At 44.2% G+C, this 21,736-nt stretch overlaps 1 protein-coding gene across 13 annotated transcripts in view; it reads left to right on the top strand.

Annotated features, from left to right (window-relative positions):
* Nucleotides 1–19,482, top strand: part of ZNF664 (zinc finger protein 664) — a 40,458-nt gene extending 20,976 nt beyond the window's left edge. For 7 of the 13 annotated variants that reach the window (XM_033220157.1, XM_033220155.1, XM_033220153.1 and 4 more), the window contains 2 exons: nt 15,412–15,475; nt 15,586–19,482. In XM_033220157.1, the coding sequence (XP_033076048.1) occupies nt 16,184–16,969 (786 nt within the window). In that variant the 5' untranslated portion in view covers nt 15,412–15,475; nt 15,586–16,183 and the 3' untranslated portion in view covers nt 16,970–19,482. Of the gene's footprint in view, nt 1–8,881; nt 8,939–15,411; nt 15,476–15,585 lie in introns of all 13 variants that reach the window. The other 6 variants (XM_033220154.1, XM_033220149.1, XM_033220147.1 and 3 more) reach the window with 1 other exon arrangement.
* Nucleotides 19,483–21,736: the final 2,254 nt, after the last annotated feature.

Here is a 21,736-nt window from a genome sequence, read left to right as displayed (position 1 = left end):
GCAGGAAGGCTGACCTGTTGCCAGGCTCCTAAGCCATCCTTCAGTTAACAGTGCGCATTCCCTGTGCTTACCAGGTGGGTACACTGAAGAACGATAGTATGTATTGAGCTTAAGTACTATAATAAGTGTGCACTGTCTTATGTAATTTCAAAGCAACCTTAAGAGATACAAGTCTAGGTATTGAGGAAATGAGTCTTAGGGTTGAATAACTTGCTTGAGGTCACACTGTTAGTAAGTGGGAGAGCTGAAACTTGAATTACAAAGTGTTTCTGCTGCAGTGTAGTTTGTTGGCAGAAACTGCTGCTTCTTGGGGTAAAAGATTGCTTCAAGTGGGCTGAGTGTGAGCATGAGTGGTGGAAGTTAGGGAGAATGTGTATGGACACACGGAGCTGGAGGTGCATAGCAATTCAAGATTTTGGAGATAGAATGCTCTGTAAAACAAGCCCAAATTTAGCTGTGTCTCTTAAGAGCTTCATGGCCTCAAGAAGGGCTTTACGTCTCTTAGCTCTACAGAATTATGGCTTTGCCCGTGATGGGAAAGGATACTTTCACAGAATGGAAATTTAAGGCGCGAAACCCAAGGAGAGCAGGCAGGAATGGGGAAAAATGTTCATCTGGAAATTAGACAGAATGGACAGAGTGTCGTTGGGGGCGGGCTCTGTAATTGATGGGTAGCTTTTGCAGCGGCCAATTAGATTGCAGGGCCCTGTCCTGATTGCCTGGCCATGGAGGGAACGAAGCTCATTCCTGCATTACCAGGACAAAGCCCACTTGTGTGTGATGGACTGAAGTAGGCTGGGTGCCCCATGTTATATGTATTACATACAAACTCTCCATTCACTCTGGCTGGTCTAATTGTGAAGCCACTGCTCACCCCTTCCCCAGCCTGCCAGCTACAGAAGTATGTATGTGTCATTCACTTTTTTGGTGTCAGAGGTGAAGACTGTAGATACTGTTTGTGATTTTTTTGTTTCCTTAGGAGACAGAAGCAAAGAATAAAACTATTGGAAAGGAAGGGAAAAATAAAGATTTTTCTATGAAGTATCTCCTAATCTCTTAAGTAAAAATATCTAAGTGAAATATGCAACTTCTTTTTTTGGAAGTGATTAAAGGTGAAATCACTCCAGGTTTTTAGAGCTAAAAGGGCTTGGGTGAAGTGTGAAATAAACACCATTCCTTCACCATCACCAAACAATAAACAATGCCCCTTGTGTACATAGAGACCAGATGGAGGTAAGGACTGTAATGGCAAAGTGTCACTGAGAGCATGCCATATCCTTCTTGTAGTTTCCTTGGGCTGCTGTATCAAAGTACCACAAGCTGGGAGGCTTAAAACAATAGAAATGTATTGTCTCACAGTTCTGGAGGCTGGAATTCTGGATTCAGGTGGCAGCAGGGCCATGCTCCCTCTGAAGGCTTTATGGGAGAATCCTTTGCCTCTTAGTCTTTGGCCTTCCTTGGCTTGTAGACATATCACTTCACTCTGTGCAGCCATCCCCATGTGGCCTTTTTCCGCGTCTGTGTGTGTGTGTCTGAATCTCCATCTCCTCTGTTTTATAAGGATACCAGGCATTGGATTTAGGGCTCATACTAACATGTTATGATGTCATCTTAATTACATCTGCAAAGACCCTGTTTCCAAATAAGGTCACACCCTGAGGTTCTGGGTGCATATGAATTTTGGGGAGACACTATTTAACCCAGTATACTTTTTGCCTTTCTTCCTCAGAGCTCCAGCGAATCCAGACGCAACATTGATGAATTAGTGCTGGAATGAGTATCAGCACTTGGTACTGTAATTAGAACACGGGGATTTGGCTCTTGATTTATTTTTTTGGCTACACTGGGAGGGAGGCTCAGAGACAGTGTGGGTGTCTGAAGGAAAAAACACGTGTTAAGTGAAGTGAGGACTTCAAATGAAATCATAGTTTTAGGAAACTGCATTGGACAGCGAATGCTGGAGCCAAGGAGTGTTCCCTGTTCCAGAACGGGAGGTAACATTTGCAGGAGGGCTCCCAAGGTCAGAAGTTCCTCCTAGAAGTGCAGGGTGTATCAGCCATCTCAGGAGCTGATTTCCTGTGCAACCTTTGTTTTCTAATACCCCACAGGAGCCTTTCTTATACTTTATCCCTTTGTATGTTTATGGATCGGGTCCTTCCCAGTCCTTGGGACCTGTGACACTTTCCACAGGCTTCCAACTTTAAATGCCTTCTGTTTTTCTTAAAAGATAGAGTCCTGAGCTTACAGGACTTCATAGGAGGACCTTTAAGTCTCTGTTGGTCTTTATAGGTGGACTACTATCTCCTGGGTGTCTTGTAACTATAATGCTTATATTTTTTCAAAAATAAATCCTACCGAGTTGCCTTGGTCACTCCAGATAAGAGTTTCTGTGGCTGAAAGACCCTGCTGTATGACTCCTGTTTCTGCCTGCTGGACTCCACTTTCTGGGGCTTGGCATCTGATGACCTCTGTATACATGCTATGCCCTCCTTTTCTTTATGTGGCCACTTCACTTTGTCCTTTGGGTTTCAGCTTAAAAGTAGAGTCAACTAGAAATCTTCGTTAGCATGCTGAGACTACTTAGGATGCCCCTGGCTCATCAGCTGTAATGCGTCTGTCAAATCTCCGCTCACATGTGCTGGAACCGTCGCCTTCCCCTCCTCAAATGTAAACCACATAAGTGCAGAGGCCATGTCTGTTTTGTTCATCAGATCCTCCGGAGCCTAGCTTACTGCCCAACAGATGCTAGATGCTAAGTAAATGTGGAACATGTGCCTGTGTGCTTGTAGCTCTGACCCTATGCCTCAGAGGTCAGCTTCCAGGACTGTTGCCTCAATAACAGCTCTCTTCCGGGTCTGTGTAAGGGTGGGTTGGCTTCTCTGTGTCACTTATCTATGTCAAATAATCAACATGTGTTAGAGGACTAAGGATATAGGGATCTTTCTATAAAACCTTTCCCATTAATTAAGGGGCTAAGAAGTTAATGTGGATCCTTTATATTTTATGATTACTGGCCTAGTGCATCGTCTCCTGAGCCAAGGCCCTTTGATTATCTTTCTTAGAGAATCTTACCCAGCCCCCATGACACAATTGCCTGCTGTATGCGTGTGGGGAAGATGAATCACATGGTCATCTCTACTCATCGCAGTTGGTGGTGGTTATTTTTGGTAGGGAGTGGAGGCCGACATGTCATCTTCTCAGTTCTTTTTCGCTTTTATCTTTCCCAGAAAGTGTGCCCTTATGCCTTTGAGTGGCAAAATTATATACCACACATTCTGATAGCTCTGGTTCTGGGTAGGAAATTAATTTGATCTCTGTTGAAATTGATTTTACTGTCAGAGTCTGCTATTGCAGAGGGGGATTATGTACAGTTAGTGCTTCATAGGAAGACCTGTACTCATAATACTCCTGAAAGATCTGTGATACTTACAGGTTTCTTAAAATCAGAACAGTTGTCTCAAAAATAAGAAAAGAGGTAATTTTCCCTTGACTTTTATGACAAAGTAATTGTATAGTTATTTAAAAATGACTTTAGATTTTTCTGAGCCAGCAGTCCAAATTTCAGATAATGTATTCAAGATAAAAAAAGAAAAGCTCAGTCCAGACATCCAGAGAGTAGTGGTGTTGGGCTGAATCTTAAGTAGGGCATGGACACTTCTTCCATTTGTAAAAGGAAGAAAGGGCTAGAGTTGGGCAGCACATGTACAATAAGAGTTTGACTGGAATTGGAGGGAGTTCTCTGATGGGTTCTGCCTTCTCTGTGTGGCATTTTGTTTCAAGAGCAGAGCTAGCTGCAGGTCAGACATAGATTGAACATGGCGAAGGGGGCAGTAGCCACATAGCAACTTGGGGTGAGGTCACACAAGCGTTCCTGAGGCTTGGAAGACCCAGCTGAGGGTATCACTGTGAAGACCTTGGTGGTCTATGATTCTGTCAGCATGTGAAGGTAGAGATTTGGATTGGGATAGGGGATGATTTCCTTTAGAAGGAAGGCCCGTTTGTCCTTCGATGATTCTCATTTGGCAAAAACTCAGTTTTGCAGAAACTTAGCTATCTGCCTTCCCCATGCAGTCCCTGAGGAACTAAGCCCTGAGCCAAATCCATGCCCACCCCCAGTGCTGCTGGCAGTCCCCCTACGTTTCTCAGGTCACGCCATTCTCCTGCCCTCCAGACAACCATCTCACACCACCTCAAACCACCACACCTGTTCTCCTCAAACCTCCAGGCTCCCCATTGCCCTCTTCTCAGCAGATGGCCTTGCTTCCTGCTTCCCAGCAGCCAGGGACTCTCAGTTTCTACTTAAACACACACACCACTTCCTGCCTTCACCTGTTCACGGAGGCACGTTTTTCCCCTCTCCAGGGCTCATTCCTCTCATGGAGCTTTGGATCCCGTCTCCATTGGCCCTTTCTGTTACTTCTTTTCTCTCCCATAGTTTCAGTCTTTCCCTTTTCCCTTTCATTGGAATCCCTCTCATTTTTATTTCTTCCCTGAACTTTTCCTTGAAGTCTAATATGCAGATTATAAATAGGGCTACAGTGTGATGAATTTTCACAGCTGTGAGATGAGCACACCTGTGTGCACCAGTGCCCAGATAAAGACAGCACATGGCAACAATCCCTAGAAATTCCCTCATGCATCTTTCCAGTCATTAGCCCCTCTGTCTCCTCTGTTGTGTTTTGCTTGTTTTCAACTTCATGTAAGCAGAATCATTCAGTATGTGCTCTTCTACTTGGCTTCTTTCAAACTGAGTCATTAAATGTTGGTCTCCCGTAGCTTAGTCCCAGGGCCCTCTTCCCTTTTCACCCTTTCTTGGTAGGCAGTCTTATTCCCTCCCCCTGTTTAAGTTACCATCTAAATGTTAATGGCTCACACATGTATACCTTATAAAGTCCTGATTTCTTATCTCAGTGTCGGTTCCATCCATCCAGCTGGTGTCCTTGACATCCACTTTCGGATATCACGAGCATGTCTAAAATGGAAGTCACAATTTTTGTCCTCAAACCTTGGTCTTTCTAGAGTTTTCTGTCTTACTGAATGGCTCCGTCTTTATCCAGTTATTCAAGTAAAAGACCTGGGAGTCATCCTTGGCATTTCCTTGTCCCTCACCCATTGTGTCGAAACTGTCACCAAGTCTGATGGATTTTTCTCTCATCATCATTGCTTTAGTCCAGATTTTGATTATTGTTTCCAACCCAAATGACTAAGATGATCCCCTACCATGTTTACCCCCAGATGCTCTCGCTTTCTACCCATCCATTAATTTCTGTATTTTAGCTACAGTTTTCTATTTAAAATGGAAATCTGATGTTACTACCAAATTTTAAGACAAAAGCTAATCACTGTGGAGGCTTCCACTGCTATGAAGATATAAAGATCATGATGCCTAACTTCTACCCTCTCGTCTGGCACTGAGCGTCTCCAACCCAGCTCGCCCTGTTCTGTCCCATGCTTGCTTCTGCCCCTCACCATGGTCCTCCACGCGTGCCTTTCCCTCAGGTCATGTATCTTCTCGTCACCCTGCAGAGGCCTCCTCTAGATCTGAGCTCAGCCATCAGTTCAAAGTGGTCTCCCCTGACCTCTGACCCTTGACCAGGTCAACCTCACTTCCAGCCCATTCCGAGGTGCTCAGAGCACTGTGCAGGGCTGTTTTGGAGCAGTTCATGCAGATTTATTTGACATTTCCTTGTGGACACCTTTGATGAACGTTGTCTCCCCATTAGACTGTGGCTTGCACTCGAGAAGGGACTGGCTATGATTCTGCACTGCTGAAGGCACAGAGGCTGACATAGGTTAGACACTCAGTAAACATTTGGTGCTTGAATGACTGGAAGACAGAGAGATGTAGGAGTTTCAGAGATTCACAAATTCATAAATTCTCTGGAGTTTCTGCTGATCAAGGAACTTGCATTCAAGAGAGCAGGGAGAAGAGCACAACAAAGGAAGCATGTGCAGAAACGAGCACAATAATTCCAGGCAGTAAGTGGTAATGTTCTGTACAAAAATTAAGCAGAAAGAGGTGATCAGAAAGGTGTGAGGGCAGAGAGGTAAGTCAGCTGAAACTGACAAGCCCAGGAGCTGCTTTCTGGGAAGACAGCGCATGTGCTGAGGCCTGGGTGTTGAGCAGATGCCAGCTCCCCGAGGACCAGGAAGAAGCTGGGCAGGGGGCTCATGTGAAGGTACTGAGGGCACATGAGGCTGGCAAGCTTGAAGACGAGAAAGGAGATGAGGGAGGCTGGTGTGTGGTTTGCAGAGAGTGCGGGAGGTGAGGTTGGAAAGAGGCGGTGGCTGGGCCACCTCCAGCTTGTGAGCCAGTGAGAGGATGTGTGTTCTAAAGAGCAATGGAAGGATTAAGCAGGGCAGTGACGTTCTCTAACTTATGTTTTTAAAAGGTGAGGGTGACTACTGGTAGAGGTCCAGTTGTGGAGGAGCAAGAATGAAAGCCAGAGAGACCCATGGTTGAGAGGCTGTTGAAATAGTGCAGGCAGGAGGTGACCGTGGCCTGCACAGGGTGGAGCTTGTAGTGGCCTTGGAGAGATGTGAGGGCAGGGCTGGGTTATGTTGTGGAGAGGAGGTAGAGTGTACGGTGATTTGCATTGGTGGTGCTGGAGGAAAGCGGAATTAAGGACAATGCGTCTGGATGGATGTTGGTGCACTTGACACAGATGGAGAAGAGTGAGGAAGGAGCAGTTTGAGGGGAAATTTGGTTTGGAGATGTGGTTGTAGTGCTTTTCAGCAGAGGTTATGGAGCAGTCCAGGGCTGGAGATAAAACCGGGAGCCAACATCAAGAGAGTATTTTAGATCACATGACTGGTGAGATTACTTAGAGGGTATAGATTCAGAAAAGAAGTGGTCCCAAGCAGGAACCGTGAAGCACCCCAGGATTTAGAAGTTGAACAGAAGAGAGGTCAGCAGTGAAAGAAGCGAGGAGTGGCTAGTGAGGGGCAGGGACGGACCAGCTAAGAAAGCAGGTGTTTCCAGCCCTGTCTTGGGGCCCTGTCCTGACGGAGGCAGGACATGTTGGGAAAGAAACATGTTTTCTGTGGCATGTTGGGAAAGAAACCTGCCTGCTGGGGCAGGGGACAGCATGAGGATAGCAGGAGTGGGGCTGTGAGATCCAAAACAATTTTAAGGAGGAAGATACAGAACATGTTTGTATGAGAATGGACCTATAGCTAGGATGGAATTAACAGTGGCAATGAGAGGGAATACTTACAGGATTCCGTTTGGAGAAGGCCCAGGAAGTGTACTCATGGGCACAAGTGGAAGGGCTGGTCTTTCCCAGCAGCAGCGCACCCCCTGTTGGAGTAGAAGGTGTGAATACAGGTGGCCTAGTGGATTTGCGGTGGGAAAATGAAGGGCTGCCATCGAATTGCTTCTTTTTTTTGAGACAGAGTCTCGCTCTGTCACCCAGGCTGGAGTGCAGTGGCGCGATCTCGGCGCATTGCAACCTCTGCCTCCCGGGTTCAAGCGATTCTCCTGCCTTAGCCTCTGGAGTAGCTGGGATTACAGGCCCATGCCACCATGCCCGGCTACTTTTTCTATTTTTAGTAGCAGCGGGGTTTCACCATGTTGGTCAGGCTGGTCTCGAACACCTGACGTCGTGATCCACCTGCCTTGGCCTCCCAAAGTGACGGGATTACAGGAGTGAGCCACTGCGCCCAGCCTGCTTCTGTTGTCTTCTTAATCAGAAGCAGGCTCTTGGCAGGTTATCAGCCACGAGTGAGGGAGTCAGAGGGAAGATGGGAGATTTGAGGAGAAAGGGAAATGATGAAATAGCAATTTAAAGTATTGGGAAAATGTGTGTACTGAAGACTTTTGGAAGAATTTAGGGCCACTCCAGTGCCCATTTGAAATGTATGGTCATGAGTTAAATAAAGCTGGCATTATTCAGCCACTTGGGTGCCTGCATGGATAGGATAGGTGGAGAGTTGGGTTTGAATAAGATGCGGTGTCACTGAGAGTAGGTGGGGCCAGAGAGTTCTGGTGAGCACAGAGAGAAGCTACGGACAACAGACAGGGAACAAAGGGTCAGGCCACTGGGTGCAAGTCTACTGCATGAAGTTCCTGGAGCCAGTTAGCTGGAAGGGGAGGGAGCACCCGGTGTCCAAGAATGGGTTGCTCAACACAGGTTTGGGAGGGAGCATAGTTTCTGGGGGTGATAGAGCTAGAGTGTGGCCATGGAAACAGTAATGATGACAGAAGAGAGAGGTGAACCTGGGTGGAGGGAGGGCATAAGGAAGCCAAGTCAGCATGGAAGCCAGGAAGTAAAGACAAAGGACAAAGATTGAAAGAGGACTGGAGGTCCTGAGGGAGCAAAGAAAAGGTTCCATAGGATTAACAGAGCAGAAAGCTGGAATAGGATGTTTTGGTTAAAGGCTAGAGTTTCACTCAAGATGGACAGATTCCTTACAGACTTCTGAGTGAAAACCATTGAGCCATATAATGATATGGCTGGACTTGCATAGGTTAGTGTTGTCAGTGGAGGTGGAGGCAATGTTTATTTAGCTCTGTAATTTAGAACACCATTGTATTCTTTCCGATGGCTTAAGATTGTCATACAGGGATTTTCTAAGCCAGGGGTCCCCAACCTCTGGGCCACGAATGGCTACCGGTCCATGGTCTGTTAGGAACCAAGGCCACACAGCATGAGGCATGAGGTGAGTGGTGGGCAAGCCAGTGAAGCTTCATCTATTTATAGCCACTCCCCATCGCTTGCGTTACCTCCTGAGCTCCACCTCCTGTCAGATCAGCGGAGGCATTAGATTCTCATAGGAGCGTGAACCCTGTTGTAAACTGTGCATGTGAGGGATCTAGGTTGCCCGCTCCTTATGTGAATTTAGTGCCTGATGATCTGTTACTGTCTCCCAACACCTCCAGATGGGACCACCTAGTTGCAGGAAAACAAGCTCAGGCTCCCACTGATTCTACATGATGGTAAGTTGTATAATTATTTCATTATATATTGCAATGTAATAATAGTAGAAATAAAGTGCACAATTTAAGCATAATGCACTTGATTCATCCCAAAACCATCATCCCTGCCCCCAGTCTGTGGAAAAATTGTCTTCCACAAAACTGGTCCCTGCTGCCAAAAAGGTTGGGGACCACTGTTCTAAGCAAAGGCTTACTGGCTTACATTTTATTATGGAAAATTTCAAATGAACTCAAAAGTAGAGAAAAAAACAAAATGTACTCCTATGGGCCTGTCACCACAGGGGTTGAACCCAGGTTCATAAACCGTGAGCTTTTTGCTGTTCTTATTTTGTCCACCCTCTCTACTACTTTGTTCACACAAGAAGCCAGTTTATTACTTGAGTTGGGTTTTGTTGAATGACCACAAGTCACATACTGGGTACTGGCAGTCCTACGTTAACATGCAGTCAGCATTTTTGAAAATGATGTAAATATATAATACAGTTGTCTATCTTTTAGTTTCCAAAGTTTGTTACTTCACCTTTTGATTGATTGATAATTTATAAAATGGTGTGTGTGTGTGTGTGTGTGTGTGTGAGAGAGAGAGACACACACACAGATAGTCCAGCATGTCTGTATTATCCTCATTATATAAAAAGAAAACAGATGCAAAGTAGTGTTAGGTGATATGTTGGCCTGAAGTTCCAAGATTAAGTGGGAATACATTTTAAAGTTCCCTCTTTCCTGTTCTCTTCTCTTGGTTGAACTTCATTCATACAGCATCTGCCCTCCGTCTCACATCTCCCGTCTTTCTAAAGGCATCACTGGCCCATCCCCACAACAAGCTGTCTCCGTGCCAGCCCCAAGTGCTCGCAAGACATTATCCTATACCTCCCTGGCACTGGGCACTGCACCAGTGTGCCCTTCTGCACACCTCTTTCTTTACCAGCCTGGCAGTGGGATGTTAGTTGCTGGGTGGCGCTATTCTCTTCCTCAGTTGGTGGTGACAGCTGGGTCTCTGTGCCTCTGTAGTTCTTGCATGGAGGTCATAGCCTCGAGCAGAGCAGCACAGACGAGGCACTTGGCCTTCTGCTCAGTAGTCGGCATCTGCTGGCTGAACACTGTGGACACAGTCTGATGTCAAGGCTGAATGGCTGCTAATTCCTTTAGGAGTGTAACTGGATTTTTCTCTCCTGCCCAATCAAGGTGAATAGTCTTTATTTCATATCCAGCCTGTGTTGAATATAATCCAGTTCAGAGTCCACTTTGTGGAACATCAGCTGTAGCTCACCAACCTCTACCTCCACATAAATAGTTGGCGTTCCTCTGATGCTCTGATCACCCCATTAGGGCTGCTGCGGCCGACTCCTGCAGTCTTGGCCCTACGCTGGAGTGGTAGTCTCCCTTACATGCAGCGGGTTTGCGTCTTCTGCCACTAGAGTGAGGAACTTTTGGTCTGAGCAACCCTCAAGGGAAACCAACTTCATTCTCCCAGCCTGTTAGTCCTGTACCTCCGTCTTCAGGTTCCCCTTTCTCATGCCGTGGCCCAGAGCATGTATTCTCTCAGGATACGGTTTCCTTGTATTTAATACTCAGTTTTTGACTTTCTTGAATCTCAGCATCAGTTCTTTATAAGCTAGTTGCCCTCAGTTTTCATTGTACTGAGATATTAGTACTGATTCAGTATTCTGTGGTATCACAAACTACAGGGAGAGAGGAAAGGCTCCTTTTCATGGAAGGTGAGGATTTGAGGTAGATGGGCTAAATTTTAAGCTTTCGTTTTCTCGGTTTTCAGCTGCACTGTCATTTTGCTGTTTGAATTCTCCTCCAGTGTGGGTCGAGTGCACAGAATGCTGGGGGCATTCCTGAGCTCGCAGGTGCAGGCTCTTAGTTTGTCCTTGGCAGTGACAGGCTTCCCCCTCAGGTCAGAAAGAGGGGCTTGCAGTCATATGGGATGTCCTCTTGAAACCCCCGGTAGGATGTTGATTATGAGACATAAGGGGGAGTCTGGAGTGAGAGACAGCCTTGGGAACGTGGTGCATTCAGGATCTGTGACCTCTGTGGGGTTCCATAACCTGTATCTGCCTCTGGATTTACAGTCGCCTCTATCTGTGTGGAAGACTTGGGCGGGGCCTGTGATAGGCAAGTCTGTACTGGAGATCCTTTCTGTGTGTTGGCCTTTCTGTTCTTTGGTTGGTCACATGGAAAATTTGCCGGAGTTTCTTTTATCTTTCTTTTTCCTACAAAATGCAGCTTACCCCTCTCATCCCCCCACTGTACAGTGAGACTTACAGACAGGTCCAAGGATTTTATCTGGAAGGAATGGCAGTGCCTGATTCCTGAAGAACTCCAGTGGGAGGTCATGTCAGACACCCCTGTCAGGGACCTTGGTGTTGAACTGTTGCCCTTCTGAGCAGAGTTGGACTCTGCTGAGGCTAGGCTGGAGGAATGCTCCAACTGTGGCAGCTTGATTCCTGGAGGGGGTGCTGGGAGACACCCCTGCTGGGGTTAGCTTGCGAGGGAAAGAGCAGAGCACAGTGCTGCTTCCTTTGTCCTCTGCTTGTCCCTGCCGCCACTGCCTTGTCCTGCTGTCCAGAGACCTCTTCCTGTTCGCATTCTCCTGTGCTCAGGATTGACTGGGGAAATGAGGGCTGTTTCGGGGATTATATTGATTTCAGTCACAGTTGCCCTTCTATGTGGTGGTCCTGGGATTAGTTTGCCATTGCCAGAAGAGCAGGAAAGGAATATCTTCTCAGCATTCACACATTTTTTTTTAATCATGAAGATTTCAACCATACATAATATTTTCAACAGAATATTTTAGAGTAGAATATTTTATTCATTTATCTCTCACCTAGATTCAATGGTTACAATGATTTTACCGCATTTGCTTTGTCTGCTCTTTTTTACTTCCCTCCCTTTTTTTTTTTTTGGTTTGCTGAAGCATTTTAAGTCACACATACCAGATGACATGTCCTGTCATTCGTGTTCTTCACTGTGCATCTCTAAGGCTGTAGACCTTAGAGTAGCTATTGGTTTACATAGCTACAATGACATGATCACATAGTTAACAGCACACAGTGTAATCTCATACCCCTAATCACATTTCCTTGACTGTCCCCTTTTAGCAGCTGGTTTGCTTCAGATTCCAAAGAAGGTCCTCCGATTATATCAGATTGTTATGTCTCAAGTCTCTTTCATTTAGAGCACCTCCCCCTTACCATCTTTTTTTTTTCCCCATGTCCTTATTGCAAAAAAAAAAAAAAGGTGGGGGGGGCAGTTGTCCTGTAGAGTGGCTCACCTTTTGATGTTTTGCTACTTGTTTCCTAGTAGTTCCTCTGTCCCTGCAGTTCTTTCCATTAAAAATTAGCTCCAGAGGCTTAATTAGGTTTTGCTTCAGTCTTTTGGCAAGAATGTCTTCAGGGGGTGCTGGGTGCTTCCCATTGCACCACAGCAGGAGGCACACGTGTCTGGTTGTTCCTCTTTGAGTCATGCTAAGATCGATCGATTCCTGGCTTCAGGTGGTGACAACCTGATTCTGGCAATGCTAAGTCCCGGATCAGCCTTCCAGCCCCTTTTTTCACCGATTGCTTATCATAGTCTGAATCAGGTGTTTGATGAGGAGTATGCACATATTAGCTGGTTGCTTCTTTGTCTTGAAAGAGAGTTCATACAGGAAATAGGATAGATACTTCTCTCCTTTTAATTACCAATTTTCAGGGTAAGAAGTTGGGCCCCTAGTTAATTCCAATTTTGTTTCAGTGCCTTGGGTCTCTCCATCTCTCTAAAACAGAGTCTAGCCAGGGCCTCTCCATCTCTCTGCCTGCCTGTCTCTTTCTTCCCCATTCCCTACAGTCATTATGAGCTCCTGGGGTTTGTATATTTAATGCGTCTGACTCGATTGCCTTTCTTATTCCTTTTGATGCTCAGTTGCATAATTGGCTCTGTGTTCCTTTGGCACAGCCCTCCTGCTTTCTGTCATAACAAGATGTCCCAAGCTCATTTTGTAAGTGCTACTCTGGCTTTGAACCCAGCCGTTCCTCCAAGGACCCCTTGCCTCTTGGTGGGGAGAGGATGTAAGGGAAGGGGCTCTAGGTGTGCTCATTGCTATCGCTTCTTACTGCTTCCAGGTCTTTTTGGTGATGTCTAAAAAGAAAAAAAAAAAAGTGAATTCAAACTGATATCTCTAAGTCAAATTTTATATTACAGAATTTTTTCTTAACTTTGATTTTATACTTAAATCTAATTTTTCTTATATTGAATCTTGGCTAACAACTTTAACATAAACTACTTATTTGTATTAACCTACTTTAAAAGACACCAGTAACAGTTACATTGTTGAAAGAAGTGTGATTTCTTTGCAACTTATTTGTCAAAAGAATATGTTCTAGGCATGTACAATCAGTGTACTGTGCTCAAAAGGCATTTGTGGCTATGTCACCAACATGATAGGTTTATTCTCTTTATTGTATTTTAATATTCATTTAATTTTGTTTTTTGACTATAGAAGCATGTTTCCAGAGTCAGAACTATATAACAGTATGTTCAGAGAAGTCTCAGCTGTATTTTCCCCCATAAGTAATCATTAAATTAAATGCTGGATTATCTTTCACCATGCTTATTTTTTTTTAATTTAAGATAGGGTCTTACTCTGTTGCTGAGGCTGGAGTACAGTGGCACAATCTTGGCTCACTGTAGCCTTGAACTCCTAGGCTCAAGCCATCTTCCTGCCTCAGCCTCCTGAGTAGCTGCGACTACGGATGTGTGCCACCATGCCTGGCTAACTTTCTAATTTAATTTAATTTTTTTTGTAGAGACAGGGTCTCCCTATGTTGCCCAGGCTGGTCTCAAACTCCTGGCCTCAAGTGATCCTCCCACCTCGGCCTCCTGGCATGCTGGGATTACAGGCATGAGCCACTGTGCCAGGCCAGTGTTTATTTTATATATTACCTTCCTTTTTTGCAGAAAAGGTAGCATAGAACATACACTATTGTGTACCTTAGGTTTTTTTGTTTTTTTTTTTTTTAAATGTGACCTTGGTTCACTCTGTGTCAGTGCGCAGTGCCGTCCTCATTCCTTTTTGCCTTGTGAGGAGGTGCCATACTTGATTCAGCTAGTTCCCTATCGATGGCCTTGGGTTGCTTGCAGTTTCGCTGCCAAATACTGCCTCAGTGAATAACCGAATATCAGTCATTTCCTATTTTTACCAATGTGTCTTTAGGATATATTCTAGAATTATTACTAGGACAAAGGATGGATGCAAACATAATTTTTGTAGATATATGACCATTTTTGCCAAAATTTTGGGTACCTAATTGAATTTTGTAATTATAACACTTTCACCTAGAAGCAGTCCAGTTTATTTTACCTTTTTAACATTACATCTCCTCAAACACCCATGCATGTTCTCTTTGTATGGAACATATTAAAAGCGTTATTTTAAGAAGACTTATTGATTTCATTTAGTTAATTTTAAAGTATCACTGCATATAGAATAAAATAAATGAAAAGGTTGCTAAAACATAGTCCTAAACCTTAAAAGATTTCAGAGTGAATATTTTGAGATTTATTTTCTTCTTTTATCTCCTCCTTATTCTATTTGTTGTGTATTTTGTCCCCTGGAGGCCATGAAAAGACTGGAAATAAGGCACTAAGAAATGTACCTTTATCTGCCCCACCAGAATGAAGCAGGACATGTGTGTGGGTGCCACAGGGTGTCGTGAAATACTCAATAGATTCTCAGAAAATATTCATTGAACCCCTCTCATTGCCAGGTTGTAACAGAGAGCAACGCACACAGTTCCTCCTTCATGGCACTTATATCCTAGTACAGGAGACAGGTTAAAAACCAGGGAACAAATACAATAATTACAAGTCATGTGGGCTTTAAAGGAATTAAAGGAGATGCAAACAGAGTCTAGCCGGGGCCTCTTTAGGTAGAGGAGGGCAGCTGACCCACAAAGCTCTGCACAAAGTAGGGGAGGGAGTGGTTTAAGTGCTGGGAACAGCATGTACAAAGGCCCCGAGGCAGGAAACGCTTGGAGTGTTTGAGAGCTGAAAAAGAAAGCCAGAGGCAGGAAGCACAGGGGATGAGGTGGGGAGAGGGGCAGGTCAGATGTTTGAGTTAAGGATTGGGATTTTTTTTTAAGTACATCAGGAAATCATTGAAGACAAGTAGGAGAAGGACGTTTGATACCAACACATCATGTACTTATTCTTTGTGTAGATTGGAAGGCAAGTCAAATATGATGTTTTATGTCCAAAAGCAGCACTGTTGTACCTTCTGAAGTTCAAAGTGGAGATCATTTTCATTGTTGTTCCTTTGTACAGGACAGCTGGTTTTCATACTCACATGTAGGTCTTTTGAGGATTTCTTTTCTCTTTCAGTAACGTTCCCCTTGATGTTGCTCAGATAATTACAATGAGTGGTTGTAACTGGATTATATACTTGAGCTGTAAACAGGAGCATGATATCTACAAATTCTCTCCTTCAGACCTGCAAATCCAAGAGACACATCTCTGGAAGATAAGCGAGCTTCTTCCTCAAGACCAAAAAAGGTTTGTGTTACTGCTGTCACATTTGTATAAAATTAATTTTGGAATCAATAGCAGTTTTCCAGATAGAAGCATTTTCAATTTATTTATTTATGTTTATGTTTCTATTACAGGAGATGGCATGATACCCATGTAGGGAATTCCCCAAAGCAAGGCTTGCCATACCTGGACCCCGAGGAGCCTGCTTGCTGGAAAGGCTTTTGTGTCTGATGTGCAGGAGGCAGAATGCCAAACTGACTCTTCAAGGGGCAACTGCAGGGGCTCGAGACCAGCCAGCAGTATCTCATCCTTCGATACAGGGGATATACTGTACAGTCCTTTTTCTAGAAGTGAGAAGTACAAGATTGCTCTACAAGAGGAAGATTCTAGGGGCTCAAAAACAAAAAGGTTTGCACCTTGAGAGCCCCTTGGAATGTTGACAACTCAGGATCTAAAACAAAGTTCTATGTTAATGAGTTACAGAATACACGTGGAAGTCAATGTCACTTTATAATCAATAATAATACTGAGTGAGGAACACTATGCAGGAAGAAACCTTCCATAGAAAGACAGGCAGGGAAAAGCTTAGGCTGACCTTAAACTTACCTAACAGAGCACGCCTGAGATAGACTGCCAAAATGGCCAAATAAGAGACTCTATGAAATAACAGTCTTGTAACTGTAGTAATTGTAAGGAAATTTTCTCCTCCAAATCACGATACCAAATAGGAAAATGATCTACAAGTGCCCCATGTGTAGGGAATTTTTCTCTGAGAGAGCAGATCTTTTTATGCATCAGAAAATTCACACAGCTGAGAAGCCCCATAAATGTGACAAGTGTGATAAGGGTTTCTTTCATATATCAGAACTTCATATTCATTGGAGAGACCATACAGGAGAGAAGGTCTATAAATGTGATGATTGTGGTAAGGATTTTAGCACTACAACAAAACTTAATAGACATAAGAAAATCCACACAGTGGAGAAGCCCTATAAATGTTATGAGTGTGGCAAAGCCTTCAATTGGAGCTCCCATCTTCAAATTCATATGAGAGTTCATACAGGTGAGAAACCTTATGTCTGTAGTGAGTGTGGAAGGGGCTTTAGTAATAGTTCAAACCTTTGCATGCATCAGAGAGTCCACACCGGAGAGAAGCCCTTTAAATGTGAAGAGTGTGGGAAGGCCTTCAGGCACACCTCCAGCCTCTGCATGCATCAAAGAGTCCACACAGGAGAGAAACCCTATAAATGTTATGAGTGTGGGAAGGCCTTCAGTCAGAGTTCGAGCCTCTGCATCCACCAGAGAGTCCACACTGGAGAGAAGCCCTATAGATGTTGTGGATGTGGGAAGGCCTTCAGTCAGAGTTCGAGCCTGTGCATCCACCAGAGAGTTCACACAGGAGAGAAACCTTTTAAATGTGATGAGTGCGGAAAGGCCTTCAGTCAGAGTACGAGCCTCTGCATCCACCAGAGAGTCCACACAAAGGAGAGAAACCATCTCAAAATATCAGTTATATAAAACGTTTTGCTAAGAGTTTAAAATCTTAAAACCCGTAAGTGCCACTAGGAAGGAAACCCTGTATATACCTACATTGACCCAAGAAATATTTACAGCAGTCCCTAGCAGAACATTGTTTCTGAGGAGGCGCATGTGAGATTGATTTGTTGGTTCATGCCAAGTATGTTCCACAGCTTGACTTTGAACGTGGATCTCTGAGCGTCTGCCCAGCAGGATGGCTCTCAGGTCCCAGTCACAGATGTCGCTTCCTGGGATTCCAGCACGATGCCTCCATAGTTGAAAGACTACACAAAAAGCCACAATCATTGCCTGACCTCCTGAGTCATCTTCTATCTATGCTTTGCTTAAAAGCTATCCCAGATACTCCCCCTTGAGGAGTTCATGCCCTTCCTTCCTCTTGATTCGAGCATACTGGCATTGCACTGGAAAACGGACAGCTCCCACTAAGATCACGTTCTGGTATTTCTGAGGTTACTTGATTTAGCCCCTACATATCTTTCCATATATCCTATTATTTCTGAACCCACTCTACCTATATGTCCTCAAAATCCCCATAAATATCCATCCCTTCCTAGATGGCATTAACTTTCATTTTAGATTTTAGGTGACTCAATACCCATTCACTTAGCCTGTCAGAAAAGTCATTGGCAGACATATATGTCCTTGAACCTTTTTTATTTGTGTGGATTCTGCTCATCACTGTCTCTGTTAGTCAGACTTATTTTCTAGTGGCTGCATCACATATTTTTCACTTGAATTTTTTTGGAAATAGCTGAATGTAAATAGCAGGGAGGAAGCAGCAAGCAAAGTGAGAGCTTTTCTTCATCCAGAATTGCCCTCTGGGCTCCTTTGGTAACAGATGGAGCTCCTTCCTAGCTAGGGAGACCTTATGAGAAGTGGATGGTAGGAGGAGTCACTAATGTTTCATCTCTATTTCTGTAATCTTGGGCAATAATGCATAGGAGTTCTTGATACCCCTTCATTGATTACTGTGTATCAGTTCTTTTTTAGGCATGAACGTCTTTATTAATCCATCATTCTTTTCTTCAACAAATATGTATTGAACACCTCCTATATGCCAAGCACTGTGCTAGGTGCTGGGAATACCACTGATGAGACAGACAAGGTCCCTACTCTTGTGGAGTTTACTTCTGGTGGAGGAGACAGATGATAAGTAAACAAATAAATAATGTAGTTTGAGATAGTGATTAAGTGCTATGAAGAAAATAAACTAGGGTGATGATTTAGTGGTGGGGTGGGGTGGGGGTGGGGTGACATTAGCTAGCGGTCAGGGAGGCCTTTCCGCGGTGGGCGTTGAGCTCAGGCCAGAGGAGAAGCAGCACTCGCTGGCAGAGCGCACAGGCTGCTCTCGGGGATGAGCCGGTGCGTTTAAGGAACAGGCCAGCACTGGCATTCGTGAGCGGTGGGGAGGGGGAGAGATGACGAGGTGCTCGGTATCCTGACTTTCATAGGCCTCTTTTTGTTTATTTTAATTTTTGCTAGATTGATATTAAAAACTCATGTGGAGGAACTCAAGGAATGTTTGGAAGACCAAAAGTCCCCAATGACAGGAACAAAAAGCAACAAATTTTTAACTTTGTTTCTCTTCTCATTCCTGTTTTCATTGATTTCCCACATGTAGTCCTTTTGCTCAGGAAGTCTTTGGGGAAATTAAGGATCTTTGAAGCTCTGAAATAGGTGATCAGGTTAGTGGTGTCTGTCAACTGTCTAAGAGGTTGGAAAGTGAACTACTCAAAATAGTCACGAAAATACTGAAAGTTTGATTTTTCTCTTCATATTTGAATTAATTTTTTCTGTTTGACTGGAAGGGGTTTTTGTATAACTAAAACCTCAGTGCATAAAGGAGATTTAAAAGGAGCACATGATTTAGTGGGTGGGCCATGAAACTAGAGATGGGATTTGGGGGTAAATTTGTCAGTATCTGGATTTTAATCCAGACCTCTCTGCTAACAAGCCTTTGGTAAGTCACTTCACATACTTTTCCTTCTTTTTACAAAGAGAGGGCTGGCTTAGTTATTCGCTAAAGCCCCTTCCAGGCCTGAATTCCACAAGTACGATTTACTGTAGTGTCTTATCACTCTTTCATGTCACAATAGTGTGGAGCATTAGAGAAAAGCCTAGACTTTTAGTTGATAGAGAGCCAGTTGAAATATCATTGATAGAATTTTAGTTTTAGGAAAAATTGGTTTGATTTCTAGCTTTATTACTATTAGGTATGTGAGCTTGGGCAAATCGCTTAATCTTTGAGTCTAGTTTTCTCTCAAAATGAGAACATTAGGCTAAATGATTTCCGAGTTTCCAGCTAGTCCTAGAGTTCTATATTTCTACATAGTTGAATTATTTTATCATGCTGTTGCTGGGGAATATGACTAACCCTTTTGAAGCTACTAATTTTATGTCGAGCTTTAAAGTCCATAATTGTTATCTTCAGAAAATATTATTTGACCTACAGTATGTCCAAATCAATTTAATAAAATCGCTTTATAACAGGGTTCCGTGCTTGACATGTAGTTGTGTGAATTCAGTGGTTGTGTGTGGCAGTATGGGTATGGGTGTGTGGTGGGGAATTGGCTTGCACATTAAGCCCAGGGTGACCATGTAATTTATTGTCCAAACTAAGTACTTGAGAGTGAAGGGAGCAATTTCAGACCATCTCAGAAATTGAAGAGGGATTTGTGTTGTGTGAGCATGGACATGATGCCTTCCAAGGGACCTTCCAGCTCTTAGCTCTGTTCTTACTGTTGATACTCACATCTGGACAACAAGCCTAGCATGGGCCTTTCTCAGGTACGCCAAGGTGTGAGGACACCCTGGTCTGAGGTCACAGCCACTCAGGTAATAAATGACTCAAGTCAGGAATAATCCGACTGGAGAGCGCACAGTCCACTGAGAGGATTGCCTCAGCTCGGCTGCGGCTCTGTGTTCACGGCGGAATACAGGCCCACAGCTCTTCTAAGAAAACACCAACCTCGATTTTCATACACAATTTAATCTTAAAATGTTGGCAACTAACTCCTCTTCCTTGGGTGACCCATTTTGGTGCTTTCTGTGATCTTCCTGGTGCCCCTAGGCAGTTCCTCCAAGCGGTGCTCTGGCCCCTGCTGACTGCAGCCCACGCCCAGGAAGGCTGAAGTGCTGTCAGCTGAAGCAGAGGGGGCCCACGCTCTGTGCTGTATTCGAGAGTCTGACTGGCTGTGGCATCTACTAGCTTTGAGAGACAAGTCTGCATTGTGGTTCCATCACTGGGATGGGAGCAACCCAAACTAGCCCTTCTGATGGGGATGGGGGGTGGGAGCAGGGGTAGATCATCTGTGATGGAGTCACTCTTGGTGCCTGCTAGGATTTAGGGTGTGAGCCAAGATAAGTCCAGAATGACTGCATGGTTTCTAACTTGGAAACCTGAATAAACAGCAGATTGCCTCTTTCAGATAGGAAGAACTCTTTGCATCAGAGCCCAACATTTCAGATAGTCTACTGCATGAGAACGTGGGCTTGGTTCATCAGACCATCTCAGAAATTGAAGAGGGATTTGTGTTGTGTGAGCATGGACATGATGCCTTCCAAGGGACCTTCCAGCTCTTAGCTGTGTTCTTAAGATTTTTGAATTATTTATCAGTCTCTATACAGTGTACTGATATTCTCAGAAATTTGAAAAACTAGGTGAATGGAAAGCAAATATCAGAAGCAGATGGAAAACATACTCAGTGGTACTAGGAAAAGATGAGAAAGGTGGATACTACTCCAGGCAAGAGCCATATATAAATAGCAAAGCTGAGTAAAGATCTATAGATTAGAGAGGAAAAGAGGAAAAATGAAGATGATATAGCACTTGCTCTGACCATATTCATTTTCTTAATTTTTCTAAACCTCACGTTTCTCATCTCTAAAATGATTTTGAAAATACCTAATTCATGGAAACATTGGGAGAAGTAAATAAACATGTAAAGTGCCTAGCATTTAGTGATACAACGAATTCCTATTCCCAGTTGCCTATTAAGGAAGAAAGGTCATGTTACTTGGAATCCTTTTTGTTTTGCTGAGCACTGTGGTGGGTTTGGACACCTAAAACTGGGGTAGGACCTGGAGAGGGCTGAATTGCTCCACACGATAAGAGAGAGAACTTGAATCTCCCGGGGTAGTCGGAGGTAAGAAAACGAAGGGTAGACTTGGAGTGGGAGTGGGAGAGGGTACCAGGGAACTAGTGGAGTAGGATAGTCTGAAGTTCTGAGCTCTTGTGTAGGAAAACTTCGTGATCACAAAGTCTTTCCCTAAGGTTAGGGGTGTTTGGCATGGTGGATTTCTTATGGAAGCTGTGGAAGGGCTGAGTGCTGTATCCAGGGTGAAATGAGGCAACACGTAAGTACCACACGTAAATGTAGGATCCAGAAGAGGGTGCCCCTGAGAACAAGCTCCGAGGAATATGCAGAATATGCAGAAATCTTCAGGGTAGCTAAAAGATTCTACAGGCCATGAAATTAATGGAGTTTTGAGTCAAGTTTACCCAAATCCCTAAGGGGCAGGGAGGCCTGGGATATCTTTATTTCCACTCTCAATGTACATGAAGTAGAATAATTATAACCGTAAGTAAGTTGAAACTTAAGAATTACTTTTTTATCATTCTTATTTAACGTATTACGAAACACATGAACAAATCCAGAGATCCCAAGGCTGTGTGTTTGTTTTTTTTTTTTTTTTTTTTTGACACGGAGTCTCGCTCTGTCGCCCAGGCTGGAGTGCAGTGGCCGG

This window comes from Trachypithecus francoisi, unplaced genomic scaffold (genome assembly GCF_009764315.1).
Source record: "Trachypithecus francoisi isolate TF-2019V2 unplaced genomic scaffold, Tfra_2.0 Lachesis_group11, whole genome shotgun sequence".
Lineage (NCBI taxonomy): Eukaryota > Metazoa > Chordata > Mammalia > Primates > Cercopithecidae > Trachypithecus > Trachypithecus francoisi.
The sequence above is the reverse complement of the archived record's forward strand: the minus strand, read 5'-3'. Positions and strand labels throughout refer to the sequence as shown.